At 39.3% G+C, this 25,385-nt stretch overlaps 1 protein-coding gene across 2 annotated transcripts in view; it reads right to left on the bottom strand.

The window, feature by feature from the left end:
- Window positions 1–3,609: 3,609 nt before the first annotated feature.
- The window catches only part of PI4K2B (phosphatidylinositol 4-kinase type 2 beta), a 34,681-nt gene continuing 12,905 nt past the window's right edge, over window positions 3,610–25,385 (bottom strand). The window contains exons 4-10 of one of the 2 annotated variants that reach the window (XM_047798593.1): window positions 24,548–24,679; window positions 22,464–22,617; window positions 20,530–20,591; window positions 17,129–17,231; window positions 13,498–13,631; window positions 12,873–12,932; window positions 3,610–4,525 (exon numbers count right to left, since the gene is read on the bottom strand). In XM_047798593.1, coding sequence (XP_047654549.1) covers window positions 4,352–4,525; window positions 12,873–12,932; window positions 13,498–13,631; window positions 17,129–17,231; window positions 20,530–20,591; window positions 22,464–22,617; window positions 24,548–24,679 — 819 coding nt within the window. In that variant the 3' untranslated portion in view covers window positions 3,610–4,351. The remainder of the gene's footprint in view (window positions 4,526–12,872; window positions 12,933–13,497; window positions 13,632–17,128; window positions 17,232–20,529; window positions 20,592–22,463; window positions 22,618–24,547; window positions 24,680–25,385) is intronic. The other variant, XM_047798594.1, reaches the window with a different exon arrangement.

The raw sequence follows: 25,385 nt of genomic DNA, 5'->3' as shown, positions 1-25,385 counted from the left end.
TCTCAGCTTCCATCATTCCTTGAATTTCTTCAGTACTTTAAAAACTATTACTGTTTACCTCTGCTTTGTAAATATTTCTGAGATAGTTCATTTTCTGTCATCCTGTTTTCTCGTTTTTTTGGGTGGTGCCTGCAGCATGCAGAAGTTCCTGGGCCAGGGATGGAACCTGTGCCACAGCACTAACAACACAGGCTCCTTAACCGGCCAGGCCTCTAGGGAACTCCTATCCTGTTTCCTCAAAGTTTACTGTCCAATGTAGATATGTTTAAGTGAGATGGATTTTCCCATATTTTTCCTTCTATTATTTTCAGAAGATTCCTGTGTGGATGCTGAGGTGGGCCGGGAGTTTCCAGGTTTGGGGGTTCTAGGGTTCTTCTCTCTTCTGTAGTTACTACGAAGCATTAGGTAACATGCTTTTCTGTGTGCCTTCCTAGTACTTTCTGAACTGGCTCCTCTGGTCTCCTCCTCTATCCCCAGAGTTCTCCATGGGTTCTACCCTTCACTGCAGGCCCGTGTGCTCTCAACAGCTACTTCTGAGAGCCCTGAAGACCAGGCTGCCCTGGCAACCTCATTCCTTTATGCAGGCTCCTTTTCCAGATGCCAGCGGAATGCTGGGCGGCCCTCTCCCACTTTTGGTTGTGTTTTGGATGCACCAGTTGAGACTGCTGGGACTAGTGGGGGCCCCTCCTTCTGGGGCTGAGCACATGCCAGCAGATTCTGGGTTCTCTCTCAGGACCCCCACGAGTCTGCCTCACTTTCCTTGTGTTCACTCCTCCAAAGCTGTTGTTCCCTTAGGATCTTGTGGCTATTGATGGTTTTAGCCCCAACTGCTCATTTCTGGATCCACTGGGATATTCCATCACTCATTTTTTCTGCAGTGGCGTGAGGTGGGACCTCAGTTCCCAAACCAGGGATTGAACCTGGGCCACAGTGGTGAAAGTGCCAAATCCTAACCACTAGACCATCGGGGAACTCCATCACCTAATTTTAGTGAAGATGGTGTCACTGTGATATTTCTTTTGCTAGCCTAGTCGCTCTGTGGGGATTTGAGGTTAAAAAACTACCCACCGCTGCTGCTTTCTGGCCTCCTATAATTGGTTTTTTATTTTAAAACGATTTATATGTTTCCATTTATACTGCAATGCCAAGGACAGACCAGACTATGGTAAGTTTTAAAGAATGAATGCAAAATTTCAGTGACTAAACACGAGCCCTTGTTTCTTGCTCATGTTGCACAGCCCAGTGCAGTCAGCACACTCTCCTGGTAGGTTTCCAAGCTGACTCACGTGCCTTGGCTGCTTTGTGAATCCTTGTTTATGGAGAACTGGGAAGACGAGAGGATGGTCAACAGTGCCCACCGGTTGTGACGCAGAGAGCTTTGCTGCCAGGTCTGGAAGGCACATACACCCCTTTCCCCCACATCTCGCTGGCCAGACCTCAGTCACATGGCCCCAGCCTGACTGCAAGAGAGGCTCGGGAACAAAGCAACACTGAGAATCTTTGCCACGTCTCTGTACAGCTGCCCGAGCAACTGTGGCAAAGCAGGTAAGACCATAAAACATAAGATGCTGGCTGTCTCTTCTTGTATCTGTAGAAGGATTTCGGATGTAACCCGATCAAAGAAATCATCACCACTGTTTTTTAATAAGGTTTTAATTCCATTAGTACAAAACTCTAAATTTAAAAGAAGTGTTGTGAATCGAATTCTTCCCGAGACTGGAAAAAAAAAAAATGTTTCCACAGTCTTCAATTGCTGACAAAATTGGGGGAGAGTAAGGCAGCATGTATTTGAAAAAAACTGAATTATAAAGATTTCAGTTAAATACATCCTTTGGGGTGATAAAGAATTAAACTGTACTACTAACACATGAAGTACGAAAATGATATTTTGGCGTCACTTATCAGTGTGTTCACAAACATTCCAAATAGGCAATATACACACTTCGGGAGAAATCTAGTCTTAAGACGATGATTTTTATTACCTCTAGTCTGCCATGTTTGACACTATAAATATACTCACTGAAAAAATGAACACAATATTTAAATAAGAATGAAGTCCATGAAAATTTACAAAAATAATCACTGTACTTGACTTATAATCTCATCTTAAATATCTCAACTTTACTTTTCTGGTCTGGTCAGACCATTTAAAAATATTTCCACACTATTTTAATTTTAGGATATAAAACAGTAGCAACTTACTAAGTTTCCATTATAAAAATTAATATAAGCAGTTCTCAAAATACTGAAAAAAAATGTTTTATGAAAGCAGTACCCACATCATAACCACTGATCCCATTAAGAACACATCTTCAAAAGGCACATTTTAATTACTGGCATTTAGCTAAAGATAGTAGCCTGGGTTTGGAATTTCCAGTCACTTTTTCCATTATCTCAACATTATGAGCATGGAGCGTGGGGGGAGGTAGGAGAGCAGAGGTTGCCCAAGGCTTTCTACTAGGACAGCGGTTTTCTCATTTGTCTCATCCATGAAGACCAAGAAAGAGATGGGAAGGAAAGGAGAACGGCAAGTCTGACGACCATCCTAATTTCACCTTCAGGAAATACTTTTTACATAAAAGTCATTAATTTTTTTTTTTGTCTTTTAGGGCCACACCCGCGGCATATGTACATTTCCAGGCTGGGGGTCCAACTGGAGCTGTAGCCACTGACCTACCCACAGAAACAGCAACACCAGATCCGAGCTGCGTCTGTGACCTACACCACACCTCACGGCAACAACGCCGGATCCTCAACCCACTGAGTGAGGCTAGGGATTGAACCCACGTCCTCATGGATGCTAGTCGGATTCGTTAACCGCTGAGTCATGACGGGAACTCCAAAAAGTCACTTCCTTTTAAAAAATACAGGACAGAAAGCTTAAAAAACAAAAGGCCAGAACCACAAACTGCCCAGTTTTAGTCTAAGTGGTGAAGTTATTTGTTTGGAGGCTAAGGAGAAAATGAAGCTTCTGCTTCTTTGGTATCAAATCTTCATATTGGGCTTATTTCAATTTTATTTATTTATTTATTTATTTATTTTTTACGGCCTCATCTGAGCTGCTTCTGTGACCTATACCACAGCTCACAGCAACACTGGATCTTTAACCCACTGAGTGAGGCCAGGGATTGAACCCATGTCTTCACGGATGCTAGTCAGATTCGTTACTGCTGAGCCACAGTGGGAACTCCCTAGGCTTATTTCAATTTAAACCACTTGATGAGTTAAAAATGCTCCAAAGGCCCAGGATGTCAGATATTCTGATGTTCAGAATCAAATAAAAGTGATTTTATGGTTATCTCTGTCCTGTTCCCCTTTAACTGGGGCTGATATTCTAAAGTTGACTGTAATTATAAGAACATCAGTAATTCAAGTACCCTACGATACTGCTATTATTTTTAAGAGGTTATATCCTAGGACCCCAAAATGCAATCCAGTATACAGACTGAGTTATGATTTACCTTTCAGTGAGGTTTAATACTAGGTGAAATACTCAACTGAATCAGAGCAGTACTCTGAGGCACTAACAGATTAACTATGGATCCGATGCAAGAAACAGAAGGGAATTTTTAGTGCTGTTTTGGAATTTCAAAGTACTGGAGATCTATCTTAATTTCATATTATTCCCCTCAAGTCTAAGTTGAGTGTTTCCATTTTTTATTTTAAATGGGGAGATATCTTTAGATTTTTTTTTTCTTCCTCACTATAGCAAAATAATTGACCAAAAATATTCTGACATACGAAAAGGAAAATGGTTATCCATAACTTAAACAAGATACTATTTTCTGGTCCCTAATAATGGTTACTTTAGGAGCATTTATTCGAGTTCTAAAACAGCAGCTTTTTAAATTAAGGCAACTTTGCTTTATTCTTACCTATTTTTCTATTACTACTCTATTCAAGCTCCTAAAGAGCAGTTTCATCCTCAAAGGCCTCTTATAATGTAAAAAGAGTTATTAACATGAGCATTCTTCTCAACGTTTAAAAAGCATATAAAAAGTTACTGTATTCAAAGTCATCAAAGACCTCATAGCTCTGTTTGGAGTTCTCGAGTAATTACAGTCATTTCAGAACGTGTAAACTATGAAATTACCTCTTAAACTCACATCAACATAAAGTACAATGTTTCTACAAAAATATGATATAGGAGATGCATCACCTCTTCCCTGAAAAAGAAATTTAATATTTGGCTAAAAACCTGTAAACTTCGATTACATTCAAAAGCTAACCGTTTAGAGACATACTACTTGAGGTTTTGGCAACTGGAGCTCGCAACAGCAGCTTTATGGTACTGTCAGGTCCCAATAACACAATAATGCCACACAGTTGGCTTCTCTTACTCTGACGTCTGCTACCAGGAGGAAAAGAATGGCTTCCTGCAGTGGACGGTCTGGGTGAAGGAACTGCTCAGGTGGATAATCCGACCCTGGCCTCCGCCCTGACTGCGCTCGACGATCACACACGGCATCTGCACCAGCTGGACCGGACTCTTCCTGTCCCTCAGCGCCTGAGTGAGATTTAAGATCTGAGGAAAGAGCAGAGATTTTTACTTGCTCAAAACAGACAAAATCCTTCAGCTCCCTGACATCACCGTAACCACTTATTCAGAACTACCGTTTGCATTTCATCCATTTGTGCCCCACGGGACTGTGATTGCTGTGTGTGTGTTATATACGTATGCATGCTTACACACACACACGTGTATACACACACAAACGCACAAAATTAGGATTAAATAATTTTTGCCAATTAGTAACTTTAAAATATTCTAGAAGGTACCTCCATCCAGGAGCATGTAGGAGTCAGAGGCTGACTAAAGTGAATGCTTCCACATGCATATGCTGTTTGACACTGAACCTGAACAAATACTGGTCTAACCAGTCTGGCTCTAACGAAATACCTGATTCTCACTGACCCACCCATTCCACACATCTGTTTATTGCATGCTTACTACAGGCTAGGCTCTGTTCTAAGTGCTGGGGATAGGACAGTAAGAGAAACAAACAAAATTTCTGCCTGCACAGAGCTCACATCTTAGCAGGGGAAGAGGCGATACACATCATAAACAAGTACATTATGCCAGGTATTAGAAGGAAAAAGTGCTATGGGAAAGCATGACACAAGGCAAGTGACTTACAGAATTTGGGAAGGCAGCATTTAAAATAGTTTTATTTAAGAATCTACTCAAACAGGAAAAGTAAAACTAGAAAAAGTAAAATATAGTCCATGTTTAAACATACCCTTGGAATTGCTACTTGAGCATAACATAAGGTTATGAAACTGAATGCATAGCCTGCAGCTTATTCTACTCTGTTCAAATGAAAATTTAATATTTCCTTTTTATTTTTTCCCTGCATATCTGGTAAAAAATCCTTTTTTTGTGTGTACTTTCTTGTCTCCTTCAGGTATTTGAAAATATCTAATATGCAGATGGTGTGCATCTTACTAATTACTTAAAGATTGTGAGATAAACATAAAGGTTTCAACACAAACCATACTAATAAATAAACTTCATAATAAAATTGTATAAACTACACGGTTTAGATTCTAGAAGATCTGAAGTACTTAACACATCAGGGAAATAAACCTTTACTAGTAGTAGTATTACTCATTGTATTTATGGTTTATGATCCATTTTAAGTTCTTTCCTTAAAATCATCTGGACTGGAGTTCCTGTCGTGGCGCAGTGGTTAACGAATCTGACTAGGAATCATGAGGTTGCAGGCTCGATCCCTGTCCTTGCTCAGTGGGTTAAGGATCTGGCGTTGCCGTGAGCTGTGGTGTAGGTCGCAGATGCGGCTCAGATCCCACGTTGCTGTGGCTCTGGCGTAGGCCGGTGGCTACAGCTCCGATTGGACCCCTAGCCTGGGAACCTCCATATGCCGCGGGAGCGGCCCAAGAAATAGCAAAAAGACAAAAAAAAAATCATCTGGACTGGTTATATCTGGATAACAAGACAAAAAGAGTTGATAACATATTTATAAGCATTGTCTTTACCATGGAAATAAAACGTGGCTATCAGCATGGCTAAGGAATGAAATGCTCTGGTTAGTTTTCTCTTTCGATTTTAAAAATCCTGTTCTGTTAGTCTCAACACACTAATTTAAGTAACATTTAATATTTTCCTGATGCTAAAAACAATATGTGATTGTTGTAGAGAATCTAGGAACAGAGTGGACAAAGAACATAAAAGTCATTCTGTAAGATTAAAATTTTTCAACTGTGTAATAGTGAGGCATAGGGCCTCGCTCCTGTGTATAACAGGAGACAGCTGGGCCCCAGATATTTATAACTAGTCCCTTATTTATACTTCTTGAGGCAGGAGACAGGTGAGCTCCAGGTCAGACATTTACAGCCAGCCACCTGTTTAGACCTCAAGACAGAAATAACAACAGGCACAAGGTAAACGACTAGAATTTGTCTTCTGTGGACACGCTAAGCCACGGTAATGGCTGGGGCAGAGAGGGGCTAAGCCCGCCTGGGCAAAAGGTCAAGAGGCTACACACCCCCTATCCTCAGGGCCAGGGAGACGCCAACGACACACGCAAAGAGAGACCCCTCTGGGTGAAAAAGGGAGGGGGTGCCAGGCCATGTAAAAAGTCCGAATAACTGTCCCATGACCCTTTGTCTGGAAGGCATCTTGGTGAAAAGATGTGCACACATAGAGGGGAGGGCCCTGGGTCTGGTCAGGTGTGCGAAACATAACCAGAAAATTGGCCAAAGGAAAACAGAGCCCCAGAGGAACTGTCCTACTTAAGTGGTTTAAATCGCCGCGCTGGTGCGCCCCTCATTCGGAAGCACGCCCGCACCCACGCGCCTCCTCTGGGTGGGAGCTACTGCTTTGCCTCTGCCTTCGGTAAACAGACTGTGTCTCTGTGAGCTCTGCCACATGGTGTACGGTATTTCTAACAATACACTTTGTACCTGCTTTTACAGCCTTTGCCTCCTTGAACCATTCTTGCTTTCAAAGGCAGGAACAATCAGGGCAATTCTGCTTTTAGCCTCCAGCTGGTCTAGTGGCTACAATTCCTGGTTTTCACCCAGGCTGCCCAGATTCAATTCCTGAGCAGAGAATTAAGATCTCACTTCAAGCCATCACTCACTGCTGTCTCTCCAAGAGCAAGAGCAAAAATGATTCAATCTTAAAACTATCTTAAATACTAATATTTCTTTGAAAGTTGAGAAGACACTTGTATCTGGCATTTGTTTACTAAAGAAACATTTACTGAGCATGCACTGTGTTGGGGAGGAGAGAAGACTAAATAGGAAATGAAGCACCCCCATCTGAGCCCTCAAAGTACTCACATTCTAGAAACAAACAGCAACAGGCACAAATAACCGGAATCTAGTGTGGATCTACGCCTGGCTTTAAAATTTGATCCTTCTTGGGAGTTCCCATTGTGGCTCAGCGGTTAACGAATCTGATTAGCATCCATGAGGATGCAGGTTCGATCCCTGGCCTTGCTCAACGGGTTAAGGATCCAACGCTGCTGTGAGCTGCTGTGTAGGTCACAGACACGGCTCAGCTCCCATGTGGCTGTGGCACAGGCCAGCAGCTCTAGCTCCAATTCAACCCCTAGCCTGGAAACGTCCATATGTTGAGGATGTGGCCCTAAAAAAAAAAAAAAATTTGATCCTCTTCTCTATATACCACCCATTTTTTCATTTCTCAAAAAATAAACACATCTATTATTGTATATTTAAATCAGAGAAGACTGTTTTTGGAACTAGACAAGACACTGCAGGCAAGGAGAAAGAAACACTTTGGAGTTCTCCATCTAGGCCACATTTGATAATGTTTTGGAAATGTGACAGTCAGGTCAAGGGCAGAGGGTACAAACTCAGAATTCTGCATATAGACTCTGTTTCCTTTAGATGAATCTGCTGGTCCTCAGGTTTGAGTGGGCATGAGAATTACTGTACTATCTACATAAAACTACATCCATCCTACTTTCTGGTTGGTTTTAAGCTATTGTTCAATAGCACCGTGCCCAACGTGCTGTTTGTTTCAACATCCAATTTCTGGATGCAGTGTGATGCGGGTGCTCCCAGGGAGTGCTGTGGAAACCAAACTCCCTGGGCAGCAGAAGGAGCCTCAGAAGACAGAGCTGGAGCTTGACGGAAAAGCTGTTCTCCAGATGAAGAGGAAGCAGCACCTGAGGAGAGACAACAGCACGCACAAGGGCTCCACTGGGAACTGGGCACTGGGACCAGGAGGATGGTTACGAGTGGCTTAGGGGGAACTGGAGGTGACAAGAGACGAAGGCAGGTGTGCAGGGGGGAGGCGGATTGTGACGCTCCTGCAGATCGTGCTCAGAATCCGGACGTGAGCTCCCACCCACTCAAGGGACTTGTAAATCACCAAAGAACTGATCAGATGGCTGCATCTGCTTTTTGAGCTACTGCCCTCGTCTAATGTGGGAGAAGAGGTAAGGATGCCACTTAGAAAATGACTAAATCCAGAGATAACAATGGCCCCAGGCAGAGGCAATGCCTAAATGTTATAGGCTTGCCAGACCTAGACAGACTGTGACATATTAACCCCTGTGAGCCAAGCTATAAATGCAGATAACTATGTAGAGTTGTTGTTAGGAGAAATAATAACAAACTTAAAAATATCTAGTAAAGTGTCAAGTTCTCAAGGTGTACAAAAGTGTTAGTTTTTTTAACACCGATTTTGACTGAATCTGCAAATGAGCTTCTGGTTTACAAGTCACTGCACAGAAGTTCGCTCTGTATTAATAAAACTGTTTTATCATTTCTGTCATTTTCAGATCATGTGTAAAACACATTTCTGAGGTTCAGTGTTTCAAACAGGCACAGGTAGACTATAAAATGAATGCTCTTATTGAACCTACTCATGCCTCTACCGCTATTTAATGTAAAATTCAAAATTTTTAACTTAATAAACATTACTAGCCAAATTTTAAAAGAAATGCCTTCACGTAACTTCCTAGCTCCAGTCTGCATCTTTATTTGAAGAATTAAAACACGTCACTGATTATGTGTGCAGAACCAAAAACTTACCATAAACTAGGGCAAAAGACTTGGTTGTACAAAGCACAAATCATGCTGTTAACTGGCAAAATTAAAAGAGTGGGAAAAAATGAAGAGAGTGGGATTCAAGGGGTAATTATAAGCTATAGAAATAACACAAGTATTTTGACTCAATTAAGGAACTGGCTGAATAAGGAATTCTGTTGCTTAAAACACGGGTTGTTTTTGTTTTTTAAGCCTTGGTTTCAAATCACTGATTTATTTTAGAATAGAATATAATACCAGATTTTTTTTCAGTCTGAAAACACATACACATGTGTGTGTGCACATATATGTGTGTGTGTATATATATATATATATATATATATATATTTTTTTTTTTTTTTTAAGAAAAGGCTAAAACTAAGGAACTTTACATGGTCAGGGTACCTTATTCTTTTTGGCTGTCAGGTCAAAACCAACTTAAAATAAAAAACCAAAACAAAATCAAATTAAAACATGTAACCAAGGTATCATTTTACTTTTTTCTTTCCCCAGATCCTGATCTTGTCATTCTTATTTCCATTACATCCATTTATATAATACCTTGTTCCTTTGTAAATGAGCCAAGATATGAACAAATAAACCTAAAATAGCAGATAGTCACTGGTACATCTTTGTAATAGACTTCAGAACTGGAATGTCCCCATATCTTTTCAGATAAGCATTTTAAAATTTAAATTTAAATTGCTCAGGTACTAACTTTAATCTACAATTAAAGTTTACAAAATTAGGAGTTCCTGTCATGGCTCAGCGGTTAATGAACCGGACTAGTACCCATGAGGACGAGGGTTCTATCCCTGGCCTCGATTAGTGGGTTAAGGATCCGGCGTTGCTGTGAGCTGTGGTGTAGGTCAAAGACGCGGCTCAGATCCCGAGTTGCTGATGTGGCTCACAGCCTGCGTTGCTGTAGCTCTGGTGCAGACCGGCAGCTACAGCCCCGATTGGACCCTTAGCCTGGGAACCTCCATATGCTGCGAGTGCAGCCCTAAAAAAGATAAAAAAATTTTTTTAAAAAGACAAAAAGTTTACAAAATTATTTACAAGCTTTATTTTTAAAAAAGCCAAACATTCCTAAGATAAAGATACATCTTTAGGGATAAGGATTCCAGAAGGTGGAGCATAATGTTAAGTCAAATCAATTTGTTTCAAGCAAAAATGTCAAATTAGGGCATAATTGCCTATGTCTAAAAATTTAGCTCCAATCTAGTTTAGGGTGGTAACACTTAGCAACATAATTACAATCATCCAGCATCTAAGCCTATCATTCATGTCTGAATTACCAAAAACACCTCCACGTGAGGCACCCTGGCTAGACACTAATCTGCTGAGCCAATGTGCACCCGACTGTCCAGTCTGCAGTGGTTCTTTGTTGGGCTAGGGATACCTGTGCTGAGATATAAATTCTATTGGCCACCCCATGCCTCAAACACATAGAAGGAACAGAATTTAACACATAAATCTCAGGGAGTTCATGGAAGAAACCAGGATAGGGTCTCTTCTCCAGAAATATGTCTTATCACAATCCTCCCCCCTTTACAAAAATATTCTGATTTCTTTTTTTAAACACAATATACTAGCAGCTTATATATACTATTATGCCTTTTTTTCTTTCTTTCTTTCTTTTTTTTTTTTTTTTTGTCTTTTTGCCATTTCTTGGGCCACTCCCATGGCATATGGAGGTTCCCAGGCTAGGGGTCGAATTGGAGCTGCAGCTGCCGGCCTACACCCCAGCAACACGGGATCTAAGCCGAGTCTGCAACCTACACCACAGCTCACGGCAATGCCAGATCCTTAATCCACTGAGCAAGGCCAGGGATCAAACCCAAAATCTCATGGTTCCTAGTCGGATTCGTTAACCACTGAGCCACGACGGGAACTCCCATACTATTATGCTTTTGTGTGTGTGTGTGTGTGTGTGTGTGTGTGTGTGTGTGTGTGTCTTTTTAGGGTCGCACCAGGCTAGGAGTCAAATAGGAGCTGTACCTGCTGGCCTACACCACACCCACAGCAACGCGAGATCTGAGTCGTGTCTGGACCTACACCAGAGCTTATGGCAATACCAGATCATTAACCCACTGAGTGAGGCCAGGGATTGAACCTGCGTCCTCATGGAGACTAGTCAGGTTTGTTACTGCTAAGCCATGATGGGAACTCCCTATTTTTTAATATAATACATACTGGAGATCTCTCCACACTAGTAAATAGACAACTTGGTCATTATCACAACTTCAAAAAAACCTGTATTTGATGTACAATACATCACATTAGATTCAGGTGTACAGCACAGTGATTCAGTTGTTTTCTTTTCAGATTATATTTCATTAAAGGTTATTATAAGATTTTGGGGATAAATCCCTGTGCTATACAGTAAATCTTTATTATGTATTTTATGTACAGTAGTTTGTATCTGTTAATCTATTCTCCTAATTTGTCCCTCTCCTCTCCCTCTTCCCTTTGGTAACCATAAACTGGTTTTCTACGTCTACAAGTCTGCTTCTGTTTAGTATATAGAATCATCTGTACTCTTTTTTAGATTCCACATATAAGTGATATCATATAGTGTTTGTCATTCTCTATCTGACTTTCTCACTAAGTATAACAAACAGTCTCTAGGTCCATCCATGTTGCTGCAATATTTCATTCTTTTTCGTGGCTGAGTAATATTCCATTGTATATAGGTACCACATCTCCTTAAGTCAGTCGTCTACTGATCAACACTGGGGTTATCACAACCTTTTTTTATGCTAATCTCTAAGTGCTCCAATCCCTTTCGTGTGGAATCTATACTGTCACTTAAGGCCCTTCATAATCTGGCTCTAGCCCCCTTCTCCAGCCATTTCACTCACTGTTTAAAACTCATGACTCCAGCCAAGCATTGTATACGTGCAACAACAGAGAGAGACACACAAGCCCACAACCCATCCCCTTCCCCTGGCCTCCTCCTCAGAAAAGGACTCCATGAGGGGAGGAGCTTGGTTTCACTCACTGCTTTCTGTCAATCACAAGGACAGTTTCAGGCACTGGTTCTGTCAAATAATATTTGATGAATAAATGATTACCTAATTTAATTCTATTTGTTAATGTTATATAATAAACAGTGCAAAAACTAGTCTTGTCTTCTTTGTCTCAGGTATAAAGCAAATAGCTACCTTAAATGAAATGCATATTTTAGGAAGAAAAAATTAATTCGTAAGTCACTAAAAGTCAATGTTTACACTATAGTTTATTTCCATTTCAAGTCTTCCTTCTGGAAACTAAATACTATTAATAGAGTAGAAGAATCACCTGCAGGTCAGCCCGGTGTGCAGGTCCATACCAGCAGACGCAATTAATACCTTGTACCTCTAATTAAAGGAGGTGAGAAGGGTAAGAGGACTGAGTTATACAACTAGTACTTTTATGGCTCAATTAGTGCTCAGCCTTGGTGACATGGTTATTTACTGACTGCTCTAGCAGAGGCCAAACATATTCTATGAGGAAGATAATCCACAGAAGACAGAACTTGGTATTGAAACATTCAAGTAAGTTGATGTGAAGAAGAGAAAGATACTGATACTCAGGAAGACAATTATCAAAATGAGGACAAAGAATTAGCAGTAGAAGGAAAGTGGCTGACTAAATAATACACAAGGTAAAAACATCTAATACAGAAGACAATAGAGAAAAAGAGAGTATTGCAATTAACTTCATTTCTCACCATCTGAGCTGTTTTGGTTCAGAATAAAGGACAGTATTGAGAGTTGCATCTTTGGGTCAAAACGGAGGGCAAAAATGGACTACTGTTTCAAAGAGATTTTTTTCCTTAATGAACAAGATCTTGACAAGTGACATACCTGGCCCCGCATCACAGACATCTGCCTTTCAAAAGTGGCTTTGTCAAATCTTTTGTCAGTCTATCGCAAAAAGGAAAGCAAACATTATTGTAATTCCAAAACTAAGATCTTTGAAAACACCTGAAAACAAATGAGCTCTTCAAGTTAGCACATAAGGTCATTAGAAAGCATTTCTAATAGAAAAAATAACATGAAAAGATTACTTTTACTTGATGTATTTTTGTATATTTCTCAAATGACAATAGTTAACTTACACTCCAATTTGTTTCAGAAAGGATTTTAAATGACTTTTCAGTCAATGAGTTTAGGCTTTTTCTTTTGAGAGCAAGAATTAAATCACAGTAGGTCACCTAAACACTGCTTGCAATTTATAGAGTAATCATGCAAAAATTCAACTTTAGAAGAAAACAACTTCTCAAATTTTAATATAGTCTCACTTCAAAGAATACTCTCAGTGTAATTTCACAAATGTATGCTCCTATAAAGGAACACTGCCCATTCCCTTCTGTTATAGCAGCTTCTACTGCAGTGACAGCAGAAGCAGCAAACTGTGAATTAGCTCCATTAAGAAAATCTCTTTTAAGATTTTGTTTTCTGCAATAATTAAAAATAAACATTTATTTACCTTAAAAAGTTCATAAAGATCTTCACATAAATCTTGCACAAAGTTCATGTCAGAAATATATGGTAGAACCAGGTTTCTTATTTCATCAGAAAAAGGAACTTTTGCTTGAGGAAGCCAAGCCCAGTGAAATGGATCTAATTTTAAAAAAGTATTTTTCTTATCAGTGGGAGGAAATGGTTTATTTAGACCCACGTTTACCCTGTTGTTTTCCTACAATTCCCAGGTTAAAAAAAGAAAAAAGACAGGAAAAAGAAGTTAACAGGGAGAACAATTATTGTTTGCCATCTAAATTATTCAGATTTCTAAGTTTGGATGGTTAGTTCAGACAGTAAAGTACAGCAAAGTACTACCTGAACTAGTTAGGTTTCTGAGTTTTAAACAGGAAAAAGTAGGAGTTTTGATAAGGAGTCTATCTTAAACAGCCTTGTATCACAAAAATACGTCTGAAACTCTGGTTCCTGGGTTTGGAAATTAAGGGGTGCTTATAATTTGTTCATAGTGCCAACTACCATGGCTGAGGTCTCCCTGCTTTTCCAGCCATAAGCTGTCAGGAATGAGCACTCGTGTGTGTGTGTGTGTGTGTGTGTGTGTGTGTGTGTGTGTGTGTAATGTTCTCAAGTTTTAAATCACTAGCAGGTAAATCGTTAAGTGGCTTTGAGGGATGGAAGATCCATGATTCCGGGATAACTCGAGTTCTCTCCCAAGAAGACCATTAAATCTACACAGTGCCAGGACTAGAAGGATTTGTGAGGGAGTGGCAGGCTTAGACAGGGTGCATATTCAGACTCCTGCAAGCAAGAGTAAGGCTTATGACAGTAAGATCACCCATGGAGCGACCGTGAGCATGTCCAAGGAGAGCCTCCAGCTTTGCCGGCTCCTGGCACAGAGAGCGCTCTGAGGACTGAACTCTGCCTTTAGAGTCGTTCCTTCTTAATTCTCTTTGATCTCCGAAGAGATCTCTGAACACTGGGAGGACAGGCCACGCCACCAAAGAAAGCCTCTCCTCGGGCCCACATCTCCCGGAAGCCACACCCAATTTCCCTTTCAGTTTTCCCTGAACAATTACAGAAAAGCCTTTCGTCTACGCCTGCCTGGCTTCCCGTCCCTACCCCTCAACTTCTCCTAGGACCGTCCAAACCCTCCCCGAGGCCCCCCAGTCATTTCCTAAGGCCCGTTTGCAGTCCTCCTGCTGCTCAGGGTGTCTCGGCAGCAAGCGGCACTGGTGTCCACCACCTTCCTGGCAAACGCTCTCCGACGCGGTTAGGGGAGACCCCCCCCCCCCAAAGTGTGCCTTCTGTCCTTTAAGCCACTTCTCTTGTTTGCAGGCTTTTCCTCTTGTTTCCTGTGTCACCATTCCCAGATTCTGTGCTGAGTCCTCTCTCTCCTTCACTCACTAAACATTCATGAAACACTTACTGAGAGAACCTAGGTACCTCACATTGTCCATTCACCCCGATTTACCCGAAATGATTTAGGCAAAAACAAACATCACCCTGGCTTCCACTGACCGAGGCGATAGCTTAAAAACTATATCCTCAACGCCAATTCCTCTTTCAAGTTCCAGACCCTTAATCCCTAACTGTGTGTTTGGTAAACATTTCCAGAGGTACTGTAGGCATCTTAAACCTGATAAAATGCGATTTGCATACAGATCCAAACCATTAGAGGAAAAAAAGAAATAGAACAAAGACATCGCAAGTCAGTTTAACCAAACACAGGAAAGGAAAAAAAGAAAAAATATGAAATACATGGTAAATAGAAAAAAAAAAAAGATGGCAGGAAAAGTTCAAACACATCAGTAGTTTATTAAGACAGACTACAGAGTTAAGTGTACCTATTAAAAGGATCACAGATTGAGTAAAAAAAAATAAATATCCACCTAAGAGCTGTTCATATGTCATTTACTTAAAACAAAACGATGAAAGTTGAAAATGAAAGTATAGAATGATACGAGTAAATGCTAATAAAAAGAAATGAGGTATAGCAATGTTACAACAGAGAAAATAAGAAAAGCAAAAAACAGCACAAGGGATAAAGTGGGATATATTTTACACTAATAAAGAGAACAAGCCACCAGTAAGATAAAATGCTGGACCTTTATGTGTGTGAAATACAAAACAAAAAATGTACAAAAATGCATGAAGAAACTGACAAAATCGCAATCACAGTGAACTTTGTCTCTCAAAAAGTAATAGATCAAATGGCCAAAAATAAGTCAAGAATATGATCTAAGTTTTAATTAGTAGACAGATAAAGAACTTTGTGCTCAACTCCATTCTTTTCAAATACAGTCCTTCAAATTGGCCACACATCAAATTACTAAGGAATTACTAACAAGCCTCAAAAAGCAGAATTCACAGTTACAATCACATATTACAAACTAATGAAACTTGAAAATAATAATGGATAGTTTTTTTAATTAACTGATTTAGAAATTTAAAAGCAAACAAAACACTTCTAAATTATTCTCATCAAAAAGAAAATCTGAGAGTATGAATGTGTAAAAGCAGAATAAAAGAGCAACACCTATCCAATCTGAGGTTTAGTCAAATGATACCTAGAAAAAAAACACATTGGGGAAAAAACCAGAATGAACACAATAGAAAAAGGAAAAATGATGGAAAACATAAATCAAGGAAAAAGAGAAAGCAAATAAACTGAAAATCTGATCAATAAAAGGCCAACTATCTGACAAAAGCAAAAAATTATATATATACACACAGGCCAGTGCTTTTTATAACAGGCAAATCCTTGGCAAGTCTAATTAAAAAAAAGTCATTTCACTCCTAAATATTTAACATACACAGAGGGTTTTTTTTTTTTTTTTTTCCTTTTTATGGCCTCACCGGAGACATATGAGGGTTCCCAGGCTAGGGGTCTAATCGGAGCTATGGCCACCGGCCTACACCACAGCCACAGTAACTCGGGATTTAAGCCATGTCTGTGACCTACACCACAGTTCACGGCAATGCCAGATCCTTAACCCACTGAACCCACTGAGCGGGGCCAAGGATCGAACCCAAGTTCTCATATGGATACCAGTCAGGTTCATTAATCGCTGAGCCACAACAGGAACCCCAGAGGGGATTTTTAAATCATAAGAGAATTCCATAACAAACTTTTATACCTATAAATTACAACTCACATAACACGGATAATTTTAAGCAAAGTAACAAATGTCTAAAACTGGCTCAAGATGTAGAAAATCTGACAATTAACCATAGAAGAGACTGTTAAGGTAGTTAAAGCATTACTAATTAGAAAAGGGGGAAGTGGGCCTAAAGGGCTTTAGGGGTGAATACTACCCAAATATTAAAATAGAATTCTACCAAAATATTAAAACAGATAATTCCCATGTTACATGTATTTAGAAACTGGAAAGCTAGCAAACTTATTTTTCAAAGCTAACATAAGCTAAAAAACAAAACCAGACAGTCATCCAAAAATAAGCAAACAATACACAGCCAGACCCACAGGGTCTAGGACCCATCTTTGCATCCCTAATGCCCAGAACTGAGCCGTAATAGATAATTATACTTCGCCCAGTGTTTTTGATGCCCATAAATTTCATTCCCTTCCTATTCTGGAAAAAGGATAACTATACAACCTATGGAAAGTTCTAAATACTCACACGCTCTCCACTCATCAGGATGTTTAAAAGGAAATGCCAGACCATTATCAATTGCAGCTATTTTAATAAGAGATTCTTTATCCACATTTGTCCATTTTGCTTCCTAAAGAGGAGAAAAATAGTCTGTTGATAAAAAAATTTATATGAATATTTCCAAGAGACAAATTTACAATAATTATTTTTTATGATTTTTATTTTCTCCATTATAGTTGATTTTTTTTAATGATTTTTATTTTTTACATGATGGTTGACAAATTTACAATAATCCTTGAGGTTTAAAGACATTTTATCTGAAAAGCTTATAAAAATACAAATTTACCCTTTAAGGGAAGACTGTCTTAAAAATCATTAAAAATTTCATAATCGATTTAAAAAATTTTTTGATATTATAAACTTAGGCAGTTATATAGTTTCACTTTTTCCTCTTTGGGGAAGAAGACCTGAAATTATTAAGACTTTAAAAAGTGTTGCTCTGGGGAGTTCCCTGGTGGTCTAGTGGTTAGGACTCAGTACTTTCACTGCTGCAGCCTGAGTTCAATTCCTAGTCTAGGAATTGGGATCCCACATCAAGCCGCTGCATGCATCGGAGGGAAAAAAAAAATGTTGTGCTGGATAATTTATTGTTAGCTTGCTTAAATGGATGATATATGCAAAATATGTTTAAGATAACGAAGTTACCTTATTAAAATCAGGTCTTTCCTAGGGTCTCACAGAAATAATTAGTTGAAATACAAAACATTTCTAAATGAAACTCCCCAACGACCACAGCTAAATATAATCAGGTCCAATAGAAGGAACTTCAAGATACTCTTGAGTACAGAATGTAGGCCATTCCTACTTCAACATTCTTCTGTAGCAGAAACCGAACACCTCAGGAGCAAGAGAATGTTCATATTAAAGAGTTACTTCCTAGCATCTAAAAATAGATGGCTGCCATTATTGTGGCCTAGATAAAATATCAAAAGGTGAAGAATTTTAAAATGAAAAGAAAAGTATCAGAGTGACAGTCCATGTGATATATGCCAGGTTTCTGTTAGTTTATAATCAAATATCTTACCTCAATGAAAATGCACAGAATACTCAAGAGCAAAATAATAATGTTTTAAGTAAAATCTAATTGTTTAAAATATACCAATAAAATGTGTTTAGAAACTATTTTAAACATGTGTATTTTTACATGTATTTTAAACTCATTTCTGTTATAATTACTACCTTTAAAATTTCTATCATTTTTCCTATTTACAACTTTATTGAGGTATCATTTACACACAATAAACTTTACATATTAAAGTGTACAACTGGATAAGCACTGACAGATGTGAAGCCACCCAGAAGTTTCTGTGTCCCTTAGCAGTCCCCTCCCTTCCTCTACCCCACCTCTGGCAATCTGCTCTGCTTTCACTCACTAGGGATTAGCCTACACTATTCTGGATTTTTAGATAAAAGGATCAGAAAGTATCTTCCCTTTTGCGCAGCTTCTTTCATTCAGCAGGATTTTGAGACTCATCCACAATATTGTATGTATCAAGTTTGTTCTTTTTTATTGCTGAGTACTATGAATATATGATTTTAAATTTCTTTGATGAACACTGAAAACTACAAACTTTTAAAGCAATGCAGTAACTTTAAGTGATAAAAATACACAGACTGTAAACATGGAGAAATTTCTTTCTTTCCTCTTTTTTTTTTCGCTTTTTAGGGCCACATGTGTGGCATATGGAAGGCCCTAGGCTAGGGTTCAAATCTGAGCTGTAGCCACCAGCCTACACCACAGCCGCAGCAACTCGGGATCCGAGCCATGTCTGCAAGTTACACCACAACTCACAGCAACGTTGGATCCCTGACCCACTGAGCAAGGCCAGGGATCAAACCCACATCCTCATGGATACCACTCGGATTCGTTTCTGCTGTGCCACAATGGGAACTCCAGAGAAATTTCTTTTTTCACTCATTTAAAACTTTCCTAAGTGTATGTATAAACTGTTTCAAACAGATAAAAGTATTCTGAAAATATCTCTTCTGTAAATATCTAAAATTTGAACTTGGGTAGTCAAAGTTGATAGGAATCAATCTAAAATGTATCATTCTGATCGTGTTAAGGGTCTTCACAGTCTGTTTGCAAAAACCAGCTTCTTATAAGCAGCAGAAGCATATTTTTTTTAAGTTCAATGGGTATGATTTGCAGATAAAGCACACATATTCCATTTCATCGGTAATTTTGGATTACCTAATACTGAATCATAAGACTCAGAAAGAAGTAAATTAATAAAATACATACATTTTGGCAAAAGACACCAGAAGCCTTTCTGAGAGCAAAATAAATACAATGATAATGCAACAAATTCACAAGCTCTAAAAAATGTACTGAGCTAACATCATTCTTTTTTTTTAATACAACAACAACAAAAAAATAAAGCTGCCTATTTTGAAAATAAATTTTTTTTTTTTGGTCTTTTTTGCCATTTCTAGGGCCACTCCTCTGACATATGGAGGTTCCCAGGCTAGGGGTCTAATCAGAGCTGTGGCTGCCAGCCTACACCACAGCTGCAGCTGCAGCCACAGCCACAGCCACAGCAACACGGGACCCGAGCCGCGTCTGCAACCTACACCACAGCTCACGGCAATGCTGGATCCTTAACCCACTGAGCAAGGCCAGGGATCAAACCCGCAACCTCATGGGTCCTAGTAGGATTCGTTAACCACTGAGCCATGACGGGAACTCCTTGCAAATATAATTTAAAAATGCAATGTGGGAGTTCCCGCTGTGGTGCAGTGGGATTGACAGTGTCTTGGGAGCACTGGGATGCAGGTTCGATCCCCGGCCTGGCACAGTGGGTTAAGGATCTGCCATTGCTGCTGCAGCTTAGGTCACAAAGTGGCTCAGATCTGATCCCTGGCCTAGGAACACCATATGCCATAGATGGCCAAAGGGAAAAGAAAACGCAATGTAAACGGGAAGGAAAGAGAAAAGATGATAAAAAAAGAGAAAAAGGAAATAAAACCAAGAATCTAAGTGAAGGAAATACTAAGTGATGAAGAATAACTTGACTTCAAGGAACTTTTTACAGAAATTGACAGTGTGTCAGGGGGTTCCCATTGTGGCTCAGCAGAAACAAATCTGACTAGTATCCATGAGCATAGAGGTTCAATTTCTGGCCTCGCTCAGTGGGTTAAGGATCTGGCATTGCCATGAGCTGTGGTGTAGGTTGAAGATGTGGCTCGGATCTGGTGTTGCTGTGGCTGTGGCGTAGGCCGGCAGCTGTAGCTCCAATTCGACCCCTAGCCTGGGAACCTCCAGATGCCACAGGTGTGGCCCTAAAAAGACAAAAAAAAAAAAAGAAAGAAATTGATAGTGTGTCTATATGTATGTGTGCATATATATACACATATAATTTCCTTACCTTAATTTCTTTTTCTTGTTTCTTCTTTTCATATTTGATTAGCCAATTATCATTTCCCCTATCTTTCAAAATAAAAAAGAAATGTTACTTCATTTTTTTTTTTTTTAATGTCTTTTTAGGGCCGTACTTGTGGCATACGGAGGTTCCCAGGCATGAAATCCAATCGGAGCTGTAGCCGCAGGCCTACACAACAGCCACAGCAACATGGGATACGAGCTGCGTCTGGGACCTACACCACAGCTCACGGCAACGCCAGATCCTTAAACCACTGAGCGAGGCCAGGGATGGAACCCGCAACCTCATGGTTCCTAGTCGGATTCGTTTCCACTGTGCCACAACGGGAACTCCTGTTACTTCATTTTTAATGGATATCATAGCTTAATGTCAAGAGGAGAAATCTAGTCATCTCTTCACTTTTGAGACCTTTACTTGTTATCTGTAGCACAGACATATAAAAGGCTCCAATTTAAAAATCAGGCCGACTAAAAATCACTCATAAATGTTAGCTAACGTTTACTGAGCATTTACTCTGTGCCAGATGTTGTAACTGCTTAACATGTTTTATTTTAGTTTACTGGATTCTTGGAACCATTCTGTGAGGTAGGTACAATTACCGCCAAGAACTCTTAAAACCAGGTTATTAAAAAAGATAACTTCTTTTCACCTCAGGAAGAAAGAGCATCTACCCCTTTTACCAGGCAAATTTCTGGTTGGGCTCTTAACCTAATGTCTATATAGAGTACTTCAGACTGTACACTAATTTCTTTTTTAATTGAAGTGTAGTTTATTTACAATACTGTGTTAGTTTCAGGTGTACAGCAAAGCGATTAGTTACATATACATATTTCATATTATTTCCTATTATAGGTTATTACAAGATATTGAATATAATTCCCTGTGCTACACAGTAAATTCTTGTTGCTTATCTACTTTATGTACAAAAGTTTGTATCTTTTAATCTCATATTTCAATTTGTCCTTCCCCCCTTCCCTCTTTCTTTGGGTAGCCATAAGTTTGTTTTCCATGTCTATGAGTCTGTTTTTGTTTTGAATGTAGATTCATCTGTATTATTTTTGTAGATTCCACATATAAGTGATATCATATAATTTTTGTCTTTGACTGACTTCACCAAGTATGATATTCTTTAGGTCCCTCCATGTTGCTGCAAGTGGCAATATTTCATCTGTTTCATGGCTAAGTAATATTCCATTGGACTGTACACCAATTTTAATATTAACCTAAAACCGTATGATTTTAAAAGGTAAATCTAAAAAAGTACAAGGCATTTTCAGAAACTAATATAAATGAGCAAACATTTTAAACCAGTGGTTCTCAAACTTTAGAGTGCATCAGAATTACCTAGAGGACTTGTTAAAATGTGAACTGCTGGCCCCACATTCAGTAGGTCTGGGGTGGGCTCCTAAAGATGCATTTGTAACAAATGCCCATGTAACACCGACCCTGACAGTCCAGGGAACCACATCCACTGTTCTGGATAATCTACATCACTACTCTCTTTCAGCACAGAGAAAATTAAGAGCTGAATGTATTTATAGACTATACTAATAGTCATGTAATGTCAAAATAAGCACTTAAAGTATTTTACACAATCAAGTTTTAATTATTCATATTATGCAGATAACATTTCCAATTTCCAGCAGGCTTTGTCCTGCTGCCAAGCAACTCTCCCCACCAGGGATAGGAACTGATCACTATCCCCTGGGCAGGAGCCTGCTTTGATCAGAATCTCCAGTCCAGGATTCATTCTGCTTGGGAGAATCAGTACTACATCTCTGTTTTGTTAGGCAGGTAAAGGAAAAGTGGCTTCAGGACTGTTGCATCAAAATTGTATGTTTTTGATTTGGATAAATAAGAGTTGAAGACAGTGTGAAAGTTGACATGACCTGAGTGAACAAATGAGAGAACTTCAGTACCTGTATTTCTGATGATGTAATCCAAAATCACTAATCTTTCAAATTGTGACTGAAACTGTTTCCTAATATTCTCAGGCAAAGGGTCGGCTTCAAATTTCCTAAGCCAATATTCAGCCTCCTTGTAACCTTCAACAAATAGCTGAAAGGAACCAATCTATAATTTTAAGAATTAAGAATTAGAAAAGAAAATACAAGAACAAAAGGGCTACCTTAAAAATTTCTCCACAGTATTGCCATAAAATGCTATATATAAACACAGTAAGAAAAATCAAAGTTAACACTAATTTAGATAAGGCACATTTATCAAGAAAACTATTTTTTACATTAATTTAAAATGCTCATATAAAGAAGACATAGCAAATAGAAAATGCTCAATCCTATTCTTTCAAGAAACACAGCAGCTATTTCAGGATAATTTAAAAAAAAAAAAACACAGGTGCCCTCAAGCTGATACTCTCAACAAGACTGCTATTTTCAAAAAATACTCGTTGAAATGAATTTAATTATGAGGACCAAAATTTATACCTATCATGGTTATTTAATAACAATGTAATTTTATCTTACTGAAGAAATACTTCGGGATTCTTTTTACAACATGAAATACAGAAAACAACTTTATTTTTAAAAAAGAATCAATTCTTTGACTATGTATCTTAAGATCCTGTCATACATTTTTAAGAACTACTCAATCACTGCGGTTTTTAAAAAAGTCTTTTCCTTAAAGATATGTCTATTTTACAAGGCATCATTAAACTTACTAGTTGTTAACATTAAATACGTTTTTTTTTTTTTTTGTCTTTTTGCCATTTCTTGGGCCGCTCCCGCGGCATATGGAGGTTCCCAGGCTAGGGGTCGAATCGGAGCTGTAGCCACTGGCCTACGCCAGAGCCACAGCAACGCGGGATCCGAGCCGCGTCTGCAACCTACACCACAGCTCACGGCAACGCCGGATCGTTAACCCACTGAGCAAGGGCAGGGACCGAACCCGCAACCTCATGGTTCCTAGTCGGATGCGTTAACCACTGCGCCACGACGGGAACTCCTAAATACTTTCTTAAAGAAGGAAATACAAATTTAAACAGGGCACAAATTTAAACAACAGGACACACAGGTAACAGGTAACCTAGCTGGCTTCATAACTACAAACAAAGCACCAAAAAAAAAACCTATCTTTTATCCTAACACTTTATATTCTTGTTGTTAGTATGAAACATTATCCTAAATATTTTCTCTAACACACTTATTCTGAAGTCCTAGTCGTCATAAATACAGAAATAATATTCTTCTTTAGTCACAATTATTTCAGCATATGCAAGGGGTAACAGGCTTTGCAAATTTTTTCAAGCTTCCTTCTTACTTGGAGTACAATAATAACACAAGATACGTATTTCTACTTGAATTCTTTTATATAGATAAACACATAGCAACAACAAAACAACAAAACTGCAGGTCAAATATATTTTTTAAAAAATAATAAAGTATAGAGCTTTTTCTAGAATCCTTTTCCCATTATCTCTCTCCATCCTTGCTTAGCTAGTTACTAATCATTCCTTGTTTTATTTCACAGTGGTAAGAAAACAAAATCTAATATGTAGTAAGTACAGTTACTGTCATTGACTTTACTATGTGCCTGGTACTATACGAAGTATTTGACATACATTTTTTCATTTTATTTTGAAAACCCTAAGAGGTAGTTTTTAGCATCCCATTCTAGAGAAACAGGGGCTTGGAGAGGAAGGGACCTGCCCAAGTCTCAGAGCTAACTGGTGGAGAGGCTCAGAGTAAAACCGAGGTCTAACTCTCCTTCAGCCATTACCTTGTGAAGCCTTAGGTGCAAGTTCCTCTCAGAAATTCCCGCACCCTCCAAACTGGGCTTGGCATCTTTCCACTATCCTCTCCAGGTTCCCTGCACTTTACTAACCCCAGAGCTTTCTCCCATCACACACAGATGGCTATAAGCTCTGAAAGATAAGAAACCATTTTCACTCATACATTCAGAGCCCACAGCACAGCGCCCAGCACACAGAGCTCAGGGAACATGTGATACTGCCCCCTAATACAGCCCATGACTGTAACTTACTTACCTTAGGAGGAAGTCCTACCCGATGAAATTTTCTACCTACTTTCGGCACTTTCTCCAAAGCATACTTTTTGCCTCGAGATTTTGCACGGTCAATTGCACTATAGTTGAATGTCTCACTGACAAGCCAAACCACCTAGAAGGACAGCATTTAGAAAAGGGGCCGTTAGAATCTGCACTATAGTATTTCTACGCCCATACACCATGGAACTCACTCTAATGCTGTAAATTAGTGAAGTTTAACACTATGATAAATGCCCCAAGGAATCTAAAAAAGAAAAGGCTGAGGGACTTCGAAAAGTTGGTTAAATGGCACATGTGCATTTCTGTCTGAGAGAGGCAGCCTAAAATTGGCCAGTGGAAGAAAGCAGTAATAGTCTTGATATGTATAATTAGGAATGAAGATTTTTGAGGAAGTCTTCAAGTAAAAATGTAGAAAAGCCAAAAAGAAAAAGCAGCCTTCTGAGCCTATTAGTTAACTCTACCTTCGACAGATTCTCTAGATCCCAGATTTTTTTCCTTCTTTGTTTTTTTTAGGGCTACACCCACAGCATATAGAGGTTCCCAGGCTAGGGGTCCAATTGGAGCTACAGCTGCTGGTCTACGCCAGAGCCACAGCAACGGAGGATCCAAGCCACGTCTGCGACCTACACCACAGGTCACGGCAACGCCGGATCCTGAATGCACTAAGCAAGGCCAGGGATTGAACCTGAGTCCTCATCCTTGTTTGAGGTTCCTTAACCACTGAGCCACAACAGGAACTCCCTTTTTCTGCTTTCTAAAGGCTAGTTCTCTTTCCTGTTTTTGTCAGCATCATCTCAGCTCAGATGCACAAGAGAGAT

Source organism: Phacochoerus africanus, chromosome 10 (assembly GCF_016906955.1).
Source record: "Phacochoerus africanus isolate WHEZ1 chromosome 10, ROS_Pafr_v1, whole genome shotgun sequence".
NCBI classification, from domain to species: domain Eukaryota; kingdom Metazoa; phylum Chordata; class Mammalia; order Artiodactyla; family Suidae; genus Phacochoerus; species Phacochoerus africanus.
This window is presented reverse-complemented; position numbering and strand designations above follow the sequence as displayed.